Raw genomic sequence first — 23,934 nt, 5'->3', positions numbered from 1 at the left:
ACTCTTTCCTTTCAGTCTTTTAAAAATCATGAAATGTCTTCTTATTATTTAGATATCTTTAAAATATAATTTTATATGTAAAGGAAAATAATTATACGATAGGAAGATATGTAATATATAATGTTGAAATCAAATTTAATCTTTATAGTCAGTGCTCATCAGTGCATTATTGCTAAATAGAAAGATGGTTTTAGAAATTTTATTAAAATGTTAATAGCATACTATGGAAACACTCTCCAAATGTTGCTGTGTTGTAGAAATGGCGCTAAGTAAGTTATGTTTATGCTATCATTTAATCTTCACAATTACCCAATGAGTAAATGCTGTTATCACTCCTATTTATTTATAGACAAGGAAACTGAAGCTCTGAAAAGTTCATTAAATCACCCAATATCAGAAGCTCCTAACTAGCACTCAAGACCTCAGCATTTATAACTTCCACATCTATTATGTTATAGTCAGGTGAAGTGTAATTTTATGGATGGAGTTCCCGTACTCACAAGTGGTACAAGATACTTAGTCACTGATTTATTCATTTTAGATACACTGACCAGTTCATCAATCAGCCTGCCATTTCAGAAAAAGGGATATACACAAAATAAGTTTTTTTTTTTTTAAAAAAGTAATAGGATGACTCGATTTAGTTGCCCAATCTTGAAAATTCTTACTGACCATAACTCTTTCCATACTCTTTGACATTCAAAGTGTAACCTATAACTTTAGACCACGCATTTGAAATGTGTTTTAAATCCACCCCTAACTTTCATTATAAGGATTATATGGCCCATGTCCATCTCAACGTCCTCACTTAATCAGACTGCATCCATAACTCATACCTAGCTTTTCCTTCTAACCAATTCTTTTGTTCACTGCCTTTGGAGATATTTTTCTAAGAAAGAAAATTTCTGGTTCTTCTTTTTTATTTTTTGGAATTCTGGTTCATCTTCAAAGTATTATTATAATTTCCTAAGAAGAAAATTTCTGGTTCTTCTTTTTTTTTTTTTGGAATTCTAGTTCATCTTCAAAGTATTATTATAATTTCATTTATCCATAAAGAAACTTTAAATTCATAGGCATTCTAAACATTTTCACCCAAATTTTTATAGATGTATTTCTTCTAATATCCTTCAAGTGCCATTCTGCTAAAAATATCTATTTTTGAGGGTGAAAACATGCAAACAAAAACAATAAACAAAATCCTAAAAATGAAATTTAGGTGTGGTACATTATGGTTTATTCTATTTGTTTTTGGAAAAATTCAAAAGGTTAATCTGAAGATTCTAGCATTATAATTTTATTTGACCTCATTTTTAACTCCCATATAAATTATTTAAGTATTATTTTAAAAAAGTAAACAAGAAATCTATATAGAACATTTAAATCCTACTCTCAAAATGCTTTTGTTGTTATTAATAAATTAAGATGCATTATTAGTTTATTTTCCAAATGTATGTTGTCTTTTTTTTTTTTTTTAAGAGATTTTCATCTTAGGGTGTGTGCACTGGCCAGAGAGAGAGACACACAGACAATGAGGGGGAAAGTAACAAATCACCAGTGGGGTGATGCCAGTGCCACAGTCCCTTCTGCTCCCACGATCTTGGACATATACACGCACATGTGCCTGGTACAAATTTCAACCCACTGGGTCCAGGACTCTAACTGCAGTCAGCCATGTTGGAGTCCAGCAACCTAATCACTACGTGATCCGCTGGCCCCTGTAGGCTTATTTATTTATTTATTTTTTGAGAGGTTTTTCGCCATAGGGCGCGTGCGCTCGCCAGACAGACAGAGAGAGACATAGAGACAGAAAGCGAGAAAGCAACCCCCAGGGGGGATGGTCACGCCACAATCCCTTCTCCTCCATTCTCCTCTTGGGATCTTGGGCAAGCACGCACACGCGCCCAGCGTGAGTTTAAGCTACCGGGTCCGGGACAGGAACCGGGGTTGACTACGTGGGAGTCCAGCGACATAGCCATTTCGCTAACTGCTGGTTCCCTGTAGGCTTATTTCTAAAACTCAGTTGTAAAGAAAGCAATTGAATGCAATGGATATAGTTTTATGTAATGTACCCTAAATATTTACTTTTTTTTTTTTTGAGAGGTTTTTGCTATAGGGCACATGCCCTCTCCAAAAAGACAGAGAGAAATAGAGAGACACAAAGTGAGAAATATCCCCCAGGGAGGATGGCCATGCAGCAATCCCTTCGCCTCCATTCTCATCTCCAGATCTTGGGTATTCATGCACACGCGCCAAGCAAAAGCTTGAGTTTAAGCCACCGGGTCCAGGACTCAAACAGCAGTTGACTAAATGGAGTCCAGCGACATAGCCATTACGCCAACTGCTGGTCCCAATATTTACTTATTTTTATACTTCCAGATGTTTATTATAATGGAATAGGGAAATAGAACAATTGTAACAGATATCACCAAGTCACTTGGAGGAGTCAAATGATTAATCCAAGCTTTGAATGTAAGTTAAGATGTAGCAGATGGTCCATTCTCAAATTCTACATGTTTTCATAGATAAAAGACAGTATATTTTTGTAAATGTTGAAGTCTGATTCACAGTGCAATATTAGAAACCTGTAGGAAGCTATTCAGACTGATTTAAGTATACTATGATATAACCAATTAATCTCACAAACATTTAAGTACATACCTTCTCAAAGGGTTGGGCATGATTTCACTCTAATGCTAAAGTTATTCTCCATGTATCACAGCATAAAATATATAGCATAAGGCTACATATTGTAATATAAGGTTCTTTATATTCCAAGAATAATTAATACATAGTCACTGGCAGGTTAATAACAGAATTATTATTTTCTAGTGTGGTGATATGTTTCAATTCTTAGTTCTGGCTCTGGATATATGTGGTAAGAAGAGAAACTCACTGAAGTTATATTGATGGTAGTAGACAAGAGAAGCAGAAATGTTGGTTAACATGTTTGTTCTGTTTCTTGCTAACTACTTGTCCCAACACCATGCAGTATACAAGATGGAAAAAATACAACAGGGAAACAGCAGTTAGTGTAATGGCTATGTGGCTGGACTCCCACGTAGTCGACCATAGTTCATGTCCTGGACCCGGTAGCTTAAAACCCACATTGGGCGCATGTGCGTGCTTGCCCAAGATCCCGAGAGGAGAATGGAGGAGAAGGGATTGTAGTGTGACCATCCCCTCTGGGGGGTAATTTCTCGCTTTCTGTCTCCCTGTCTCTCTCTGTCTGTCTGCTGAGCGCATGTGCCCTATAGCAAAAACCTCTCCAAAAAAAAAACTCTACTACTAGGATAGTACTCAGGGTTATGGGCAGGCTTGGCAGGAGAAGCAAACGGCATGTCATGTCCCCCCTTCTACCTCATGGTAAAACATTATTTTTGAATTGGAAAATACATCAGACATCATATTTCCTAGCTGTAAAGTGAGAAAAAATGATAACCTGATCCTGGCTTGTTGGAGTAACTCAAATATCCTCACTTTCCTGATTTGTACTAGCTCCAGAACTTTTATATAAAATCATGTTGGTTGCTACAGTGTGGCCACAGCAACTGTTTCTAAACATTAGTGAAATGCCTACTACGTGCCAAGTAGAACTAATCATTTTGCATTTTTTTTTTTTTAAGTTTTTGCTATAGGGAGTGTGTGCTTGCCAGAAAGACAGAGAGAGAGAGACAGAAAGATAGAAAGCAAGAAATCACTCTCCAGGGGGAATGGCCACGCCACAATCCCTTTTCCTCCATTCTCCTTTCAGGCTCTGGGGCACACATGGACAAGCACCCAGTATGAGTTTAAGCCACCAGATCCTTGACTCGAATTGTGGTCGACTACGTGGGAGTCCAGTGACATAGCCATTATGCTAACTGCTGGTCCCATTTTGCATATGCTTTTGAATTTAACCTTTTTGACAACCCAACAAGGCTGACATTGTCTTCATTTTAGAGGCGTACCAAGTGAAGCTAGGAAAGTTGTCCATGACCTGTTCACATGGGGCAGGTACATGATTTGAACTCCGTTCAGTTAGATTCTGTAGATCATGTTTTCTGTTATCGTTTCTTTTTTTCTAAATAATTTTTTTGTAATTTTATTCATTCATTTACTTATTTTATTTTAGCCAGAGAAAGACACAGAGAAAGAGAGAAAGTGAGAAAGCAAGCCACCAGATCCAGGACTTGAACCATGGTTGGCCATGTGGGAATGTCCAGCACCTTAACCACCACGCCACCTGCTGGTCCCTCTGTTATCGTTTCTTAATGCTTCCTTTAAAGAGGGAAAGGTTGGATTTGATTCTGAAAGGATAATTACAGTTTATAGTAAAAGAGTGTTTATATCATAGTTAATAATTATATCAGTGTCAATGTCCTTGTTGAAGACATTTAAAATATTACATTACGTCTTCGCACTACAAAATGTAGGTTCTGAATTCCCAGCTTTCTTATTACGGGGTCAAATCAACTCACTTGTGTGACTGTAAAGAGTATGCACATTAACAGAAACTACAGTACAGAGAACCAAGTGAAAAGATAAGGGAAGCCTCCAGGGAGCGAGGCAAGCATAAGTCAGCCTTAGGGCAAGGCTCCTCTACTGACAGGAAATGTACAGAGAAAATCCTACACTTGCAGACTGCCAGACAAAGCTCATACACAGAGCAATAACAGATGCCTATCTCATGTTAAACCCTTTGGCTGCTCTTAGTTTTGCTTCTTCTTTCTATTCTGCAGTTAAAATCATTTGCTTACCAACTTGCTGCACGTGGAACACAGACTGGCCAAGGAAAAGGAAGGAAAGAGACCCAAAGAGAAACTGGACCTAATTTTTAAATTTTTTTGAAAGAGAGATTTTTTTTTTTTTTTTTTTTTTTGCTATAGGGCATTTGCACTCACCAAAGAGACAGAGATACAGAAAGCAAGAAATCACCCAATCACTCCCTAAGGATGATGTCCATGCCACAGTCCCTTCTCCTCCATTCTCCTCTTCAAATTCTGGGCATGTGTGCACACATGCCCAGTGTGCCACTGGGTCTGGGACTCAAACTGATCAACTGTCATCTTCTGGTCCCTGAACCTAATTTTGACACCACTTTTCAGATAGTCTAGTGTGGATGCAGTTCATAAAGAGAGGTGTCATTGTTGACCAAGAATGCTTGACAAATCCCATCAATGGAAGGATTCTGAAAATACAGCCACTCATGAAAACAATCGTTTACTCTGAGAGGTTGCCTCTGAAATATCATAAGGCCTAAGTAGTTTCATATTTGGAGAAGCTATTAAGTTTCTTCAGAAGTCAAGGATGAAAACAGGGAAAGGTCATCCTCTGTAAAATGTCTCCATAGTTAATAAATTATTATTTATTAGTAATAAATAATAAAATAAAAATAATAATAATAAAATTAAAATTTTCATTTTAGCAGTGTCTCATCCTTGGAGACTATAAGATGTAAGACCTATTCTCTATCTGCTGTGTTCATTCTGATGGACTAACTTATTGGACTTTTCATGTTGGATATAAAATTACAGTGTTTGCTGTCATTGAAACCATTGGAAAAATTGAAAAGAAGTAGCTATGACATATCCAGTATTGCCCAAGGGAAACAATATTATGCTTTTAGACAACATATATTTTAGTAAGGAGCATTCCTAAAGTGGTGAGGACAACATAGCTGTATCATGTAATATTAAGTAAAACAGAAATACCCATTTACAGGACCCAAAAATGTGTTATAACTCTGTGTGCCCAACTGAACTATTGAATTAAAACTTAGTTTACTATATGAATTTTACTAGATGAGCATAGTTGAAGCAATAGATTGGTTACTCATCTTATCAGGAGAGCAAAATTAACAGGTTTTTAGTCAAATTTCTCCCACAGGTCTAACAGAGTACATCAGACAAAACAAAATAAAACCACACAAACTGGCCTTATAATTGTACTTTAAATGCAATTTTAAAATCACCTATTGAAAATGAATACATTTATCTTGTCATTAAATAAATTATTTTAGCAGAGACTGATATGCATTGGTGAAATTAGAAAATTAAGGTTCACTGACAAAACTGATGCCCACACCCTAGAACCATTTTGATTCTATTAAGGTGCCTACTTGTCCATTAGAGACTGACTGATTTGAAAATATTTTAGTCATACTAACCTCAATTATAAAGAAATGAGTTTAGATCATCTTGTATACTATATGAATCTTATTGGCATAGTATAGCTCAGTGATATGGATGAGAAATTCATAGCTCATACCAGAATAAAGAAGAAAAGATATATTTTAATAGAAAAGAAAATATCTTACTTGGTTAAGAATGTCTTGTTTCTGTGCATGCAAGAAAAGAAAGAATACACGTATTAATTTAAGATAATTTATACTTATTACCTCATATCTCTGATAATTTAACTAAAAATCGAAGTTAAAACATACCCTAGATCTATGGCTTTCAAAAAGTGACTCCAAAACAGCAGCATTAACTTAAATTGGGAAATTGATAGAAGAGCAAAATCTTGAGCCCCAACCCAGAAATACTGAATCAGAAATGGGGAGTTGGAGGGAGGGGAGTAGGCAGCGTTTGTGTTCTAATAGGTCCCCAGGTGATTCTAATATATGCTAAAATTTGAAAAACATTGACTAAATTTATCTTTGAATACAATAAGCAAGCAGTTCTAATTAACATGAGATAAATATAACACATCCAGCATGATTAAAACCAGTCATAGAGGATAAATTAAAGCCTAACCTTTGAGTATAAAAGTATATTAGATTATGAATAACTATTCTTCATTCTTAAGTTTTCCTTCTTTTACAACACCCTTCCTGGCATTTTTCCATGCCTTTAAAGATTATATATCTTTCTACATATCTGCCACTGTCTCTATAGTTTTTTTTACATGTCAATGGAACAATTTGGAATTGAATTTGAAATTCAAGTCAAATAATACTCAATGCCATATAGTTTTTTCCTCATACGACTAAATCCCACCACTCATGAGATCATTTATATGTCCTGCCTGTGTTTTCATGAGAACTTCACTAAGACAGGATCTCTGCTACAAACTAGCTGTAATCATACTTTTAATATTACATTATTCACATAAGATTAGGCTGAGACTTAAAAATAATCTCTTACCTTGTCAAACATAAGTCATTATATAATCAATGTGATCCAAACCTCTCCTTTCCCTTTCTTTTCCTTTGTTTTAATTTTTGTAGAAGGCATGTGTACTCACCAGAGAAAAACAGAAAGTCACAGAGAGAGAGAAAAGGAGAGGGAGAAAGCAACACCCCATGGGGTAAAGTTACATTGCAGTTCCTTCTTCTCTATTTCTCTATCCTGCAGGAATTTAGGGTATACACAACATGCTCTCAGCATGGTTTTTAAGCAGCCAGGCCAAGATTCAAACCATACCTTCTGCCATGTGGGATCCAACTTCTTTAACTACAAGAGCATGGGGCTGGCCCCTCTTCCCTTTACTTCTATCAGCCAGGACCTTTCCTCTCATTCTATGGCCTAGACAATGACCTAAAGCTCCAAGATCATCAGCCTTAACACAGAATCCTAGACAGCTAGGTTTTAGTTCTGGTTACTCTCACAATCCTAGTTGGTTTATCGCAGAAAAATTATTTTACTTTTCTTAAAATGAGTTTCTTTATTTAAAAACTGATTGTATTAACACAGGATCGCAAGGCCTTTCTGATTTTTATTCTTAGAGACTCATCAAGACCATGATGTATATTTCTCTTATTCATTAATTTAGAAAGAAATTATCAACAATCCTTAAAAGAGAAATAAAGGGGGCCGGCAGGTGGCATGGTGACACATGGCCAACCATGGTTTGAGTCCTGGACCGGGCAGTTTGCTTTCTCACTTTCCCTCTCTCTCTCTCTCTGGTCAAATTAAAAAATAATTATTATTTTTTTAAAAAGAGAAATAAAAATAAATGATTCATCCATGTATTATATTTTATATTTTCTCTCTATTACAATTGATTTAAACAGGCTAGCCAGAGTGGTATGACAGTCACACAATGTTCTGCAATGCTGAAACCACATGAGAAAGTTCTGAGTCACCTCCCAAGGTCTCTCTATATATGCCAGATGGACATGTACAAGCCTGTGATGCTAACTGTTGAGGCTAAAGGTGGCTTGTGGCATGCTTGGAGGTATTACTTTCCCCTCTCTCTCTCTCTTTCATGGAAGAAATAAATAAATAGACTTAAAAATAAAGTTAAGTCACATCTTCTCTATTTTTATAAACAACACTTTTCAAATTCAGTAACTAAAATGAATTATAAGCAAAATAACTCAGTTACCATTTAAGCCACTCTACTTTGCAGTAGAAGAAGCAATTCAAGGGTTTTTTGGGCTATTCTTTGTTTGCAAAGACATCTGACTCAAATGATACAAGCCATGTTTTCAGAAATGTTTTTGGAAACAAGATTAATCATTTCAAAGTCAGTTTGGATTAATTACTTTCCTAACTTTTCTGGTATAATTAAAGATCAATACATAGTCTGCATGCCATACAACTTTAGAGTCAACTCCACCAGCCAATAAGGAGTGATAACATAAGACAGTAAAGATTTTCTTACCGTTGGAGTAATCTGTTATAAACTAGATGGGGTCATATACTGAAGAGACCCTCAAGGACTTAAATATTTTATTTTCAACATTGGATACGCCTAAGTATTTCCTACTGGAATTTATTAATACACACTTGTTTTTAAAAGCATCCTATAAACTTAGACATTTTCTCCTATGGAAAAATTTCTATCAATATTAAGATCAGAGTGGTTTCATTCATTTAAAATGGCTCTTGGATCATAATGAGATCTAGCTTTTTGTTTTTCAACTGTTCATTATTTTAATTATGTATTTCAACAGCAGATCGGTACATTTATGGAGAGGCATTACATTATTAAAAAGGCTGACATCATACTTGTGTCTAATAATGAATCTGGTAATTACCTCAATAAATCCAGTATATGGTAACTGATAATCCTCAAGAAATATATAATACGAGTAACACTAACTCTTGAGAATCCCTTAAATAAAAAATCTTCGAAGCAAAAAGCCTATTTTTGCAAACAGGACCATGATTCAATTGAATTTATAGCCAGCAGCTATGTTTCTGGAGAACCAACAAGTTTTAGTTCGGTATATATATTAGAAAAACTTGTAATATTTTCAAATATTGTTGTGAATGTAAATATTAATAAGGATTTTGAATCTAACATCAGTTAAGTGTAATATCATGAATCCCTTAAATAAAAAATCTTCGAAGAAAAAAGCCAATTTTGCAAACAGGACCATGATTCAATTGAATTTATAGCCAGCAGCTATGTTTCTGGAGAACCAACAAGTTTTAGTTCGGTATATATATATTAGAAAAACTTGTAATATTTTCAAATATTGTTGTGAATGTAAATATTAATAAGGATTTTGAATCTAACATCAGTTAAGTGTAATATCATCTTTAATTTTTCCACTCTGCTTTCTTAGACTTTGAGATTTTCAGTTCTACAAATTAATCTGCCAACATTTTTCTATTCTATGGCATCTAGAAAAAATAAAATGTAAGTGAAATAAATGCCAGACATGTATATATTTTTCCAATATAAGAGCATAGAAATGGCTTTAAATTGCCATCATTTTCTCCATCATTTTAAGCACTGAATATTAATTTTAGTTTTTAAAAATAAAATAAATCTTAGGTTAAAGAGTTTTAAAAGGTATAGCACTACATCGGAATGTAGAGAGAAAGAACGTAGCTAAGAGAAACACTAATAGGAAAATATAAAACAATATGAGTATTTTGAGGTCAGAATTTAGAGATTGAGCTGTGATAACAAAATTAAGTTTTATAACCTCCCGAGAAGTACAGTATTGAAATATAACCAAGAACTGTGCTTTGTACACAGGCAAAAATGAAACAACAATGACAGCAGAAAACAAATCATATTTTAGTCAGCAGACAAATCTATCTAAATAATACATTAGACAAAAGGGTCTTTTGCAAAATCCAATTTGTCTTCACTCCCTTACAACCTAAGTATCAGCTGAAACTACAAATGAACTAACAGTAAAGATGATAAAACATTGAAAAATGTAACATTCCTTAACTAGTATTAAATGAAGGGTTATTTAACACATTACAAGGAATGGAAAGCATTCATTCCAGCATGACATTGAAAAGTGACAGGATGTAGAAAGTTTTTATAAGGAAAATACATCTGAAACTTGCAAACATACTGTTACTAAATTAATCACAGATGGGGGAAGAACTTCTCTTTTTGTCCAAGATAGCTCCTTAAGATGGTAGACCAGTTATACCCATCGCAATAACTTTATGTGTTGAAGGAAATAATTTACTAAAAGGAGTAATCCTCTTGCCCTGAATCAATGTCTATTTTAGATTAAATTTGTAGGTCATAGTGTGAGAGCCTGTTTAATCTTGTTTTCTGACTTCAGGAAAAGAACCTAAAACTATATTTAAATGACCTATACTCTTTCAAGTACACAATACAGAAGTGTTATTTTCATCACCAAAGTGTTTTGGGTGGAAAATGTAGAACATTTAATATATCGTGCAGAGTGTGCATTACTGTTACAAACTTCATTTTCTTTCTGTGAGGGTATATGAAAAAGGGCTTATTGTATTTAGATTTATGTTACACACACACATGCACACACACACATAACATACATGTATATACACATGTATACATATTTCCAAGAATTTTTCATTAAGAATTAATTCTCTCCAAGCATATATACATATACAACTGATATAAAGAAAAAAAGTTTTACCCCTTCAGGATTATACTTTGCAAGCACACCATTACCATGGAATTCTTCAAGAACATCCTTTACTTTCTTTGTAGAGTCTGTAAAAAATGGGAAACACACAAATGTTTTATATATAGCTACTGTGGTTTTGTATCTCAGTCCAATAACAAAAATCTCTTAAAATGAAAATTATCACCAACAGAACTAAATTTAAAAATCAACATGTAGGGACCAGCAGATGGCATAATAGTTACATGACTGGACTCTCATGTGGTCAACCGCAGTTCAAGTCCTGGACCTGGTGGCTTAAAAGTCATGTTGGGTGCATATGCATGTGTGCCCCAAATCCCAAGAGGAGAATGGAGGAGAAGGGATTGCAGCATGGCCATCCCTCTAGGGTGTGATTTCTCACTTTTTGACTCTCTGTCTCTGGTGAGAACACATGCTCTACAGGAAAAAAATCTCTCTTAAAAAGACAACATGTAAAATGTTTTTTACCATTTTGAAAAGCTACTTAATTAGAAAAGATAAAGAAGATTAAAAAATAGGAAAAAGCATATTTTGCCCATAAGTATTGCCCAATAATGGGCCCTATCTACAAGATAAATGGATTTGTTTTTCTTTATGTTGAAAATGACACATCAAAATTAAAGAAATAAGCTTATGATCAAAAGAAAAAACAGGCATTCTTTCTCATACTTTATAATTTACACAGTACATTTTTTATATATCACTGCATTAAGAATAAAACACTGCTAGAGGGTCAGCAGATAGTGTAGCAGTTACGTCACTGGACTCCCACATAACACATGACTGACCACAGTTCAAGTCCCAGACCTGGTGGCTTGAAAATCACACAGGTGTGTGCGCATGCATGCCTAAGATCCTGGCAAGAGAATAGAGAAGAAGAGATTGCAGCATGGCCATCCTCCCTGGGGAAGGGAATGATGATTTCTCATTTACCCTCTCACTGTCTCTGTCTCTCTCTCACCGCCCCCCCCAACAGTGAACATAACATGCCCTAAGGAAAACCTCTAAAAAATACCTGCTAGATAAGTAAGAAAAATAAAATGTATAGGTAAGCCTCAAGGGTGAATCCATTCAGAAGCAATGTGTAGACCTGAGTATTTCACAGGTATTTTTAGGGAGAATTTTATATATATATAAAATACACAACAATATATATATATACACAACACAGCACCAAAGCACGCTTTAATTGAACTAAGAAACAAAGCCGAGACCTGTCACTAATTGTAAGTTATTTTATTGAAAAGTACAGTAAATTTTAGGCTTTTCATTATATTAACTGGTGACAAGAAACGCTGAGTTATGGGGAAAATGTCATGAAAGAACAAACATAACTATTATTAAATTAAAATTAAAATGATCTGGCCTGCTGGTGGCATAGTGATTGAGAGAGCTGAAAATCACCTGACCAACAATGTCATTCAAGGCCTATACTTAGCTTGAAAAACACACTGGGCATGTGTGCTATGCACCAATGGAAATGGCTTTTTCACTTTCCAAATGTCTTTCTCTGTCTGGAGAGCACACACAACCTCTGGCAAATTAAAATAGAAAGAATTAAAGTTTTACATTAATACAAACACATGCATTGATTTTACTAAAAAAGAAGGGGACTGCAAATAACTCATGGATGGGAACCAACAGTGGTGCAATAGTAAAACACTATGCTCTGCAAGATGATCCCACAAGTGAAGGTTTTAGGTTCAGGTCCAGAGACCTCCCTGAGTGTGCCCGTAACTCCAGGCTAGCTAAGGACTGGGTGCATAGTGCAGTGTTGAAACCGTGCTGAGGGTGCTCTCTCTCTCTCTCTCTCTCTCTAACTCGTGGAAGGAAAAAGTAAACTTAAAATATTCATGGAGGGGACCAGCAGTTAGCGTAATGGCTATGTTGCTGGACTTCCACGTAGTCGACTGCGGTTCAAGTCCCAGACCAGGTGGCTTAAACTCACGCCAGGAGCATGTGCATACGTGCCCAAGATCCCAAGAGGAGAATGGAGGAGAAGTAATTGCGGCATGGCCATCCCTCCTGGGGGTGATTACTCACTTTCTATCTCTCTGTCTGGCGAGCGCACGTGCCTATAGCAAATACCTCTCCAAAAAAAAAAAAAAAAAAGTTCATGGAAATGGACATTATGAAAAAAGTATGTGTGGATTTCACTTTTTCAGACAAGAAAATAAATTTGTAATTTAATTCATTTTTTCCATGAACTTTTTGAATTGCTCTAATGCTCTTATGCCTTTAAACATATTGGGTCATCAGAAATATTGTGACATATTTGTCTATTTCTCTATGGAAAACAGTCATGAGTTTTCTGACAACTCAATAGAAATGTTTAATCAAGCAAACTCAGAATAACAATGTATTTAAATTAGAAGGAAACAATAGCTAACAAATACAATACGTCACCTAAATATTCAATCAAGTTTGAATAAGAGTTTACAAAATAATTAAAATGTGGAAAAAATAAGGGGGGGGCTTTAAAATGTTCATTGAAAGTGTGTATAATTACAAAACTATGCATGTATTTTATTATTTTTTTGACAAAATTAAATTTATGCTACAATTTCATTTCTTTGCAAACTTTTCGAAATCCCATAGGCAGGTTTTTTTTCAGTTTCCCTTTATGAAACACAACATAAGTAGTTATTTCTTAGTACTTGAATATAATCTTTCCTTTCCCAAGATGCAGTGATATTTAAACTATCATAAGCAATTTCCCAGTTCCAACATCCTATTAGAAAGTTCACTCCGAGAGGGTCAGCAGATGGTGTAGTGGTTACATCGGTGGACTCCCACATGACCAACCGTGATTCGAATCCCAGACCCAGTGGCTTCAAACTCGTGCCAGATGCATGTGCATGCATGTCCAAGATTCTAGGAGGAGAATGGATAAGAAGGGAACGCAGCATAGTCTTTCCCCGTGGGGTGTGATTTCTCACTTTCCCTCTTACTGTCTCTATCTCTTACTCTTGGTGAGCACACATGTCCCGAGGCAAAATCCTCTAAAAGAAAATTAAAAAAAGAAAAGAAAACTCACTCTGAGATGCCTATTGAATATATCATGCCTAGGGTTTTGCCTATTCTAGACAGTCATGTAAAGGGACTCATACAACATATTGTCTTTACGTCTGGCTTCCTTCACATAGTATAATGTTTTCAAGATTAATTCATGTTGGAGCATATATCAGTACTTTACTATCTTTCATAACCAAATAATATGCAATTTTATGAATATACTACATTTTACAAAGATTTTTTTTTTTGCCATTTTCTCCCTACAAAGATTTGTATAAATACACTACATTTTTTCAAAGATTTTTCACTGAGTGAGAGACTGAGACAGAGAGAGGGAAAGTGGGGAATAATTCCCTTGAGGGGGGTGGCCATGCCACAATCTCCTCTCTTCCATTATCCTCTTGGGATTGTAGGCACACATGCACACATGCCCAGTATGATTTTCTTTTTTCTTTTTTCTTTTTTTTTGAGAGGATTTTTGCTATAGGGCGTGTGCGCTCGCCCAACAGAGACAGACAGAGAGATAGAAAGCGAGAAATCACCCCCCAGGGGGATGGCCACGCTGTAATCCCTTCTCTTCTATTCTCCTCTCGGGATCTTGGGCATGCGCGCACACGCGCCCTGCGTGAGTTTTAAGCCACCTGCTCCGGAACGCGAACCGTGGTCGACTACATGGGAGTCCAGCGAAATAGCCATTACACTAACTGCTGGTCCCTCCCAGTATGACTTTTCAACCCACTGGGTCCAAGACTCGAACTGTGGTCTACCATGTGGGAGTCCAATGCCTCAACCACCACATCAAAAGCTGGCCTCAAATATACTACATTTTGTTGTTGTTGTTTTTTTATACCATGTTTTGTTTTGTTTTGTTTTGTTTTGTTTTGTTTTTTCCCTATGGAGCATGTGTGTGCTTGTCAGAGAGACAGAGAGAAAGAAAGTGAGATATATCGGAGCTGTTTCCAGGTTATGGCTATTATGAATAATGCCGCTATGAACAATCAAGGTTTAAAGTTCTTACAGAATCATATGTTTCAAATCTTTTGTACGAATAACTAAAGGTAGAATTGCTAGATCATACAGTAAGTTTACATTTAACATTCTGAAGAACTCCCAAATGGATTTTCACTGTGGTTGTACCATAATACATTCCTATCAGCAATATGTAAGGGCTCGAATTTTTCCATATTCTTGCCAACACTTATAAATTTCTATTTTTTTTTATTATAGCCATCCTGGTGGACATGAAGTGGTTTTGATTTGTATCAGATTAGTCATTTGATAATAACCAATGACATCAAGCATCCTTTTATCTACTTATTGGCCTTTCATGTTTCATGTATTCTTTGGAAAAATATCTATTCAAGTCCTTTCATTATATTTTAATTGAATTATTTGTCTTTTTGTTATCTAGATACTCTGAGGAGGGAGTAGGTGTGTGTTTGTGTGTGTGTGTGTGTGTGTATGTGTTGAAGCCTATACAGCTTCTTATGTATTTCTCTTTTCGGCACATGCTTTGTGACACTTCCCATAATTGATCAGAAATAACCTGTTAAATTAATTTCCTTTGTTAGACTATAAGTTCTGCAGGGGAGAAATGTATACTTTCATTTTTTTTTATATCTTTCAGCTTTATTACAAAGCCAAAAAAAATTTCAGTAAATAATGGGATCAAATTAATCAGTTATTTCTAAATTACTATGAAGTACAGTAATTGCTCTGACATATACCTTGTCAAAACTTGCAATGCAAAGATCAGAATGTATATTAAAAAGAGAATGAACATTAATCCCTTATTGTAAAATCTTTCTTTGTGGATGATAAGGCTTTATTCTTTTTTTTTATTTATTTAACTTTATTTAATTTTTATTTATTTATTTAAATTTTTTTTCATTTTATTTTCTGTTATACATTCAATCACATTATTATTTGGCTTACAAAAGGGACATTTCAACAGGTGAACATTTCTCCCTAGTACAGTTGATAAAACTACAAAATATCTTCGACAGTTAATACCACATTCCTTTGTGCCATTAATGCTTTGCCTCCTTATTTTTCTTCTAAATGACCTTCCTCAGACCCTCCTCTTTCACACACACTATATCTGGTATTTACATCTATATACTATGTTTCTATATCCTGTAGTCAATTAGTTTCAGTTGTAGTGTGTGGACACTCAGTATATATTAAGTGGGGACATACAATGCCTCCCCTTCATAACCAGGCTTGCTTCACTCAGCAGTAAATCTTCCATATTAATCCACTTCCAGTCAAAAGCCAGGGTTTTGTTGTTTTTTAATGGCTGAATAGTATTCCATTGAGTATATGTGCCACAGTTTTTCTATCCACTCATTTGTTCATGGGCATTTGGGTTGTTTACATGACTTAGCAATTGTGAATAGTGCCACAATAAACATCGATGTGCAAGCACTTTTCTGATTAAGTATTCTTCTGTCCTTTGGGTAGATACCAAGGAGTGGGATTGCTGGATCATATGGTAGTTCTATTTTTATATTTTTGAGGAATCTCCAAATTGTTCTCCACAGTGACTGGACCAATTTCCATTCCCACAAGCAGTGTACGAGATTTCCCCTTTCACCACACCCCTGCCAGCACTTATCATTTTTTGTTTGTTTAATCTTAGTTATTCTGACTGGGATTAGGTGGTATCTCATTGTTGTTTTGATTTTCAGTCTAAGTTAGCAGGACCAAGACCATCAGATAGCATAATGCTGATGTTGCTGGACTCTTCAACGTAGTCAACTGTGGTTCCAGTCCCAGCACCAGCAGCTAGAAACTCATGGTGGGTGCATAAGTGTGCATGCCCAAAATCCTGAAAGGAGAATGGAAGAGAACGATTGTGATTGTGGCATGGCCATCCACGTGGAAGTTGATTTCTTGCTTTCTGTCTTTCTCTCCAGTGAGTACATGCACCCTATAGCCAAAAACCTCTCTTAAAAAAATTTAGCAGGACCTCCTATCCTTTTACTTTATAAATGTAAATGCAGACTCTTTTTTGTATTCCCACAGGGATACAGACATGTATATGTGCATACATTCTGGACTATCATATTCCAATGGACTATGTTTATTTTAACCTTATATTGGCCCCATCATACATAGAATACATAGAATAGGGAGGACAAATGTTTAATTTCTCAAACACAGACCTCCCACCTAACTTTACAGATACTGCCTGAACATGGCATTTTAATTTCAAAATTCATATGAGTAAAAAATATATTCAGTAATCTTTTATAAATGCTCCTAGAGAAGGCCAAAGCTCTTAAAATGGTTCCTGTCATGTTTTATTAGTTTACTGATCATAGCTTATATCAGAATATTTCCAGTAGACAGATCATGAACTAAATTAAGACCAAAAACATCAAGGTATGTCACTGCCATTTTCATGAATTGGGGCTCAATAATGATCTTGATCTGGGAACCAGCAGTTAGCGTAATGGCTATGTCGCTGGACTCCCACGTAGTTGACTGCGGTTCGTGTCCTGGACCCGGTGGCTTAAAACTCACGCCGGGCACGTGTGCGTGCGTGCCCAAGATCCCGAGAGGAGAATGGAGGAGAAGGGATTGCGGTGTGACCATCCCCCCGGGGGGTGATTTCTCGCTTTCTGTCTCTATGTCTCTCTCTGTCTGTCTGGCGAGCGCACACGCCCTACAGTGAAAATCTCTCCAAAAATAAAAAAAAAATAATAATAATGATCTTGATCTGAGAGAATTTAAGAGGCTCTAATTCATATTTCGATGAATCACCATCTATTCAAGTTGTACATTTTTCAGTTCTCAAGCTTTGGTTCTAAAATCTTTACATCTGAAATTTACCTATGATCCAATCCCCAGTTTATAATCTATTTTAGAAACTGGAAAAGTATCATGATCTTCTATTCCTGTCTCAGTAACCTCTCTTTGGCCTAGTCTTTTTGAGAACGGGGCCTTGACTGGCTCAGACAATCTACAGATGGGTATTTCGATATGGAACACCAGAAGTTTCTACATATCCATAACCTTTCAACAGAATATCTGTACAGGAAGTGCTTATCTATCTGCTTAGACTCCCAAATTATACTAGATTGTGAAATGCCCACTACTGTGTTCTGTTTTAGCTTCATAGAAGAACATACATGTATCTTATGTCATTTGGTTGCTTTTCTGAATTTCTCTTTATCATTTCTTTTTTATTATGCCAATTCTGGATCTTGTTTTGTCCAAATCACTGTTCAACAACAGAGAGGAGAAAAGGATCCACAAGTATGTCTGACCTGCCTTCCAGGACAAGACTAACACCAAGAAAATGATGGCTGGATGAATGGATAGCAGGTAGGATACTGTCTCAGTCATATTTTAGCTAATAGTGGAGCTTCAAGTGAGAGTGCACAGCGACAAGCACTTGGCTGAGCAATGCTGACAAATACAGGCAGCCAGTCAAATAGGCAAGCAGCTGGGAGATCAATTTACAGTTAATGCCTATCTGTAATGGGGCAAAGATCTAGTAACCAAGAGAGCTGGCAAGTGGCAGGCTGGGCAGTCAGCTTCAAACAGCTGGTTTGATCCTTTAGATAAGGGATCAAGATAGATGCTAAGCCTCAAAAACTGGGCCACCTAGAAAATAAGGGTAGGCCAATGACTTGGGACACTTCTGAAACACAGGGCTAATTTCAAGGGCACCTATGCTTGTCTTACCTAGAAGGCAAGAGATAGGGAGGACAATCATGGATACAAATTGCTAGCTCTAGATTAGCACATCCATTTTCTCAGAAAGCAATTTAATATCGATAACCACAGATGAGAAAATGGAGTCATTTGGGCTCTTTTCCATCACTATCAGAATCACCTAAGAACTGAGATGGTACTGAGCCTGAAAGTAGGATCATTATTTTGAGCAAACACTCTTGTTAGGTACTGGGGGAAAAAAAGAGAGAGAGAATGCATGTGGGAGCTGACAGATTAAGCTTCTTCTCACAACTTGTCTCTCTAGAACATGATCTGGTATGTGGACAGTTCCAGGGGCCCCCTAAAGTGCCCACTTGCTGTTTAGTCTCTCATTTTGGCTGAGTCATGTGATAAACAATGTCATAAGAGTTAAATTAGCTACAGTGGCAAATTATTATTTACTTTTATAATGTCCTAAATTTTACATGATTTTTAAAGGAAAGTGAAATTCCCTTTACTGTACTTTGAAATAAAAAATAAATTGGTAAGAGCATTTGGAAATGTGTAGAAAAAAGTTAATGGGTCCTCAAAAGCACTACAGGACCAATTAAACACTTTCAGTTTATATCATATCCCGTCAAGCATCTGTTATGTCTTGAGTGAACTTCCTTTGTGATTTCGCTGCCTCTTTGCCTCTTTATTCCAAAAAAAAAATTCAACATGTACTTGTCAGATTAATCATGAAGTCCTTGTGAAGTAATGGAGAGATACAAAGCCAGATAGATTTGGATTTGACTTTTTTTTTCTTTTGAGAGGTTTTTGCTATAGGGCACATGCGCTCACCAGACAGACAGAGAGAGACAGAGGTAGAAAGCGAGAAATCACCCCCCAGGGAGGATGGCCACGCCGCAATCCCTTCTCCTCCATTCTCCTCTCGGGATCTTGGGCATGCACGCACATGCGCCCGGAGTGAGTTTAAGCCACCGGGTCCGGGACTCAAACTGTGGTTGACTACATGGGAGTCCAGCGACATAGCCATTACGCTAACTGCTAGTCCCAGATTTGGATTTGACTTTTGACTCCAGAACTCTTGGATTAATTTTTAACCTCTCTGTGGTTCAGTTTTCTAATACTTAAAATCAGAATAATAATGCAGACCTTAAAGTACTCTGTTTAACAATGTGTTTGGTGCCAATAGATTCCTGTTTCTTAAGTCCTTCCTAAACATGACTTTAAATACATCACTGATGAACAGTTTTCTATAGCCTTCATATTGCAGCATAAATTCCTCCTCTTGCATTGTAGGTGTGTCAAAATATGATCCAAACCAACCTACCTACCTACCAATAATTATTTTCTATGGTTTCCATATTTACAATTCGATATCTAGTCAGCTAATTCACAAAGCATCCCATAATTTTAGAGATCTTTCTCTGAATGGGATGTTCTTTTGGCCAGAGACTCCTTTTAATATTAAATGAAGTTCAAATATAATATATGCCATAGTTTATATGCTGCTTTGTCTAGAAAATTGGTCAGAACCTCCTTTAAACACAATAGGTAACGTTTACCCTCCCAGGAACTTCCCATAATACCTCTATTAGATAATACATTTGATTTAAGCATTAGCAACACTATTAATTATAGTATGCATATATAGTGTATTAGTAAAGTGTTTTATTTTATTATCTCATTAACATCACAGTCACTTTACCAACATTATCCTCATTTCACACATGGAGAGAACAAGGTTATAGAAATCATTACGCATTCATAATTATAGAGCTAAAATCATACAGCTGAAAGAATTTCAAGCAGTGATTCAAACTCTTCTATATCACCCAAGCCCATTACCTTTCCCCTTGAAAAAACAACCAGTAAAATGATACAATTCAGCCCAGGGACATAATTAGGAGTTCATGACTTTGATAAGATTAGGTCAGTGAACTTTGTCGCCTTTTTCTCTGGTATTGAAATAGCTGATTTCCTTATGCTAACGTAAATGAACAGGAAAAGATATATTTTCTAGAACAAAATAATAAATATAAGATAAAAATAATCATATGGATATTTTTAAATTAGTGGTTCATTAAATTATAGTTTATTTTTCGTTTGGAATTATGTTTGTATTTGATAGTGGAACTAGAATCTACAATATATATATACATAGTTGTTCTTTTAGAAAATTTCGAATATATGTAAATTTTGCATAGTACATGTGTTTTGTGTAGTTATATAAGAATTCATTTTTAAAAATAAAGAAAAAAATGTTCTGCTGCGTTTTAAGGGGAAAGTACATAGAAAAGACAGAGGACTATGGAATAAAAGTAAAAAAGGAAAGTTCTGCAAATAGCACTTCTCATCGTGCCTCATGAGAAAACCTATTTTTGTTTGTTCCAAAGTAAAGGTATTTTAAAACCCAGGGCCAATCATTTTAATACCCACATAGTAGTCATTGCTGTTGTGAGAAAGAATATACTACATACTACTCTTATTGATTTATCTATCAATCTAGTCATTTATTTATTTATTTTTAGGTTTTTGACATAAGACTTGCACTTGCCAGAGAGGAAGAGAAAGAGAGGCAGAAAGAGGGAAAAGAGAAATCATCCCCCAGGGGAGATGGCCACACCGTAATCCTTTCCTTCACGTAGCAGTCCTTTCTCCTTCATTCTCCTCTCACAATTTTGGGCAGGCATGCACATGACCCCAGCATGATTTTCAAGCAACCAGGTCCAGAACTCAAACCATGGCGGGACATGTGTGAGTCCAATACCTTAAACACCACGCCACCTGCCAGCGCCTTCTCTAGTCAACTCTTTACACCAAAACTACCCAACAGGAAAAAAAATGCATTTGTCATTTTTATCGATAGCATAGTTTTAGAGGACTGACTAGTTCCATGTTTTCCAGTTTTAGTGAGGACATTGGTTTTCTGGGGAAAGTGACAGCTCTAACAACATGAGAGAGGCTGCTAATGTCTTTAATATGAATGTTCTATCAGACTGTGGGAAAATGATCTCCATTTTCTCAGCTTAGTAGTTCAAGCTTCCTTCAAAATCCAGGCTTCTGGACATGGGTTATTCCTCTTATCACAGAAGATATTCATGGCCCTTAGGTCTTTTCCTGTGTCCAACCAAAGGCAGTTTTTCAGTGACTGCATTAACCCTGCAGTACATGCAACTTTTAGAGTATACCGATGTCTAGATCCACAACACAGTGATGCAGATTGAATTGGCCTAGAGTAGAGTCTGGTCAGAGGGATTATTGAAAACTCCTCAAATGGTTTTTATGTGCAGTTAAATTTCAATTAGCCACTGCTCTTATCTTTAAAGATATGTACAAAGAAATTAAAAGATAATCAGAAAATTATTTTCCTGCTCCATTTTTCTAAGCATGAATATATATTTTGTCTGGTTGCTGCTCAGTGAGCTCTTTTTTAGGGAGAAAAAAATTTCATGGGAACATTTTATTTAAAGATTTATTTGCCCTTACCTCAGGTCAGAATAGCAAAAATAGTATTTTAGAAATCCAGAAGAACCAGAAATGGATATTGCTGGTAATGCAACTCCCCAGATGACATAAAAGACGTTCCATTTTCATTGTAGTCAGCATTGAAAAAGAAACACCTACAGCATTATAGAACAAGAAATTTGGAGAACTAGAAATACCTACAGTACTATAGAATAGGAGATTTAGAAAACTAGCATGAGACAGAAGTTCATACCTACTTATGTGAGAATTAGAATAAAAGTATAAGAGATTGAAAAAATATAGAACTATCATTATAAATAATAAGAGCCACATTGTAGCAGCTTACATACTAATTTAAATGTACACACCTGAACTTTCATGAAATATCCTCACAAGATACAGCTACACTAGAGAGAAAAGAAAACAAACAAAACCTAGGGTCAAGATTTTGCTCCCTGTTCAACACATGCCTTTGAGAAAATCCCTCCTATTGCTCTGAGTACAAATTCCCCCAAGTGTGTTTCAACTACACTCTTGGGATCATGTTAGCTTTAAAAAGTGGAAACCAGCAGTTAGCATAATGGCTGTGTCGCTGGACTCCCACGCAGTCGACCGTGGTTTGCGTCCCGGACCCGGTGGTTTAAAATTCACGCCGGGCGCGTGAGCGGGCGTGCCCAAGATCCCAGGAGGACAATGGAGGAGAAGGGACTGTGGCGTGACCATCCCCCCAGGGGGTGATTTCTCACTTTCTGTCTCTATGTCTTTCTCTGTCTGTCTGGCGAAAACCTCTCAAAAAACAAACAAACAAAAAAAAGTGATCCATAGCACAGGGCCAGCTCCATACTGCAGGGATTAAGCCCTATGCATGGGAAACCAGATCCCACATGGCCTACCACAGTTTAGATCTTGGCCCTGTACATTGAAAAACATATCCGCATGTGGTTGCATTCCCAAAGTCCTGGTAGGATGGAGAAATGGAGGAAAAAGGATGTCAGCATGACCATCCCCTATCAAGGAGGTTTATTTATTTATTTATTTATTTATTTTCTCTCTCTCTGGTCATTACATACTCTGGAAAAAAAAAAATGATTCCATAATATCTTTGAGTGAACTGTTAATACATATACAAGAAACTATTTCTATTAATCTAAAAAATAACTATTTAATTAAAAATAACTCCCAATTTGAGTATATGAAGACTATTTCCTTTATCCTTTTTTCAAAGAGGTTTTTGCTATAGGGCACATGTGCTCGCCGGAAAGACAGAGAGAGACAGAGATACAGAAAGCAAGAAATCACCCCTCAGGGGGATGGCCACGCTGCAATCCCTTCTCCTCCATTCTCCTTTTGGGATTTTGAGCATGCATGCACACGTACCTAGCATGAGTTTAAACCACCAGCTCTGGGACTCTAACTGTGGTCAACTACATGGGAGTCCAGCGACATAGCCATTAGGCCAACTGCTGGTTCCTTTCTTCTTTTGATGTTATTCATTGATGATCCCCTTCAACAGCCTGTCCTTAAAATATTTTTCTTGCATAGCTATTATTTATTTTTCTTTATTTATCTGCATTTAACTTTTTGATGTATGAATTTAGTGCAAATTTCTGAAGAAAATATTTGTAAGAGGGTTTTTTTTTTGATAAACAAATATCTGCTAATGTGGTCAGCAAACTTATCCAGATGCTAAGAAATTGTGAAATAATTTACATTTTTGTATAGATTTTATTGTGTAGGAAATGTGTTAAGAACACATAACCATATGCTTAAGCTGTTTATTTATCCTATAAATAAAATGCACATTAAAACATAACTTTTAGGACCAGCAGATGGCATAATGGCTACGTCTCTGGAATACCATGTAGTCAAATGCTGTTCAAGTCCTGGACCTGGTGGCTTAAACTCATGCTTGGTGCATGTGTATGCATGCCCAAGATCCTGAGAGGAGAATGAAGGAGAAGGGATTG

At 36.2% G+C, this 23,934-nt stretch overlaps 1 protein-coding gene across 1 annotated transcript in view; it reads right to left on the bottom strand.

The window, feature by feature from the left end:
* Positions 1-23,934, bottom strand: part of DGKB (diacylglycerol kinase beta) — an 881,803-nt gene that overhangs the window by 691,023 nt on the left and 166,846 nt on the right. Inside the window, exons 3-4 of the mRNA XM_006168687.3 lie at positions 10,805-10,881; positions 6,296-6,316 (exon numbers count right to left, since the gene is read on the bottom strand). Coding sequence (XP_006168749.1) covers positions 6,296-6,316; positions 10,805-10,881 — 98 coding nt within the window. The remainder of the gene's footprint in view (positions 1-6,295; positions 6,317-10,804; positions 10,882-23,934) is intronic.

The sequence above is a fragment of the Tupaia chinensis genome, unplaced genomic scaffold (assembly GCF_000334495.1).
Source record: "Tupaia chinensis unplaced genomic scaffold, TupChi_1.0 Scaffold145916_1, whole genome shotgun sequence".
Classification (NCBI taxonomy): domain Eukaryota; kingdom Metazoa; phylum Chordata; class Mammalia; order Scandentia; family Tupaiidae; genus Tupaia; species Tupaia belangeri.
Note: the sequence above shows the minus strand (reverse complement) of the source record. Positions and strands in the feature narration are given on the sequence as shown.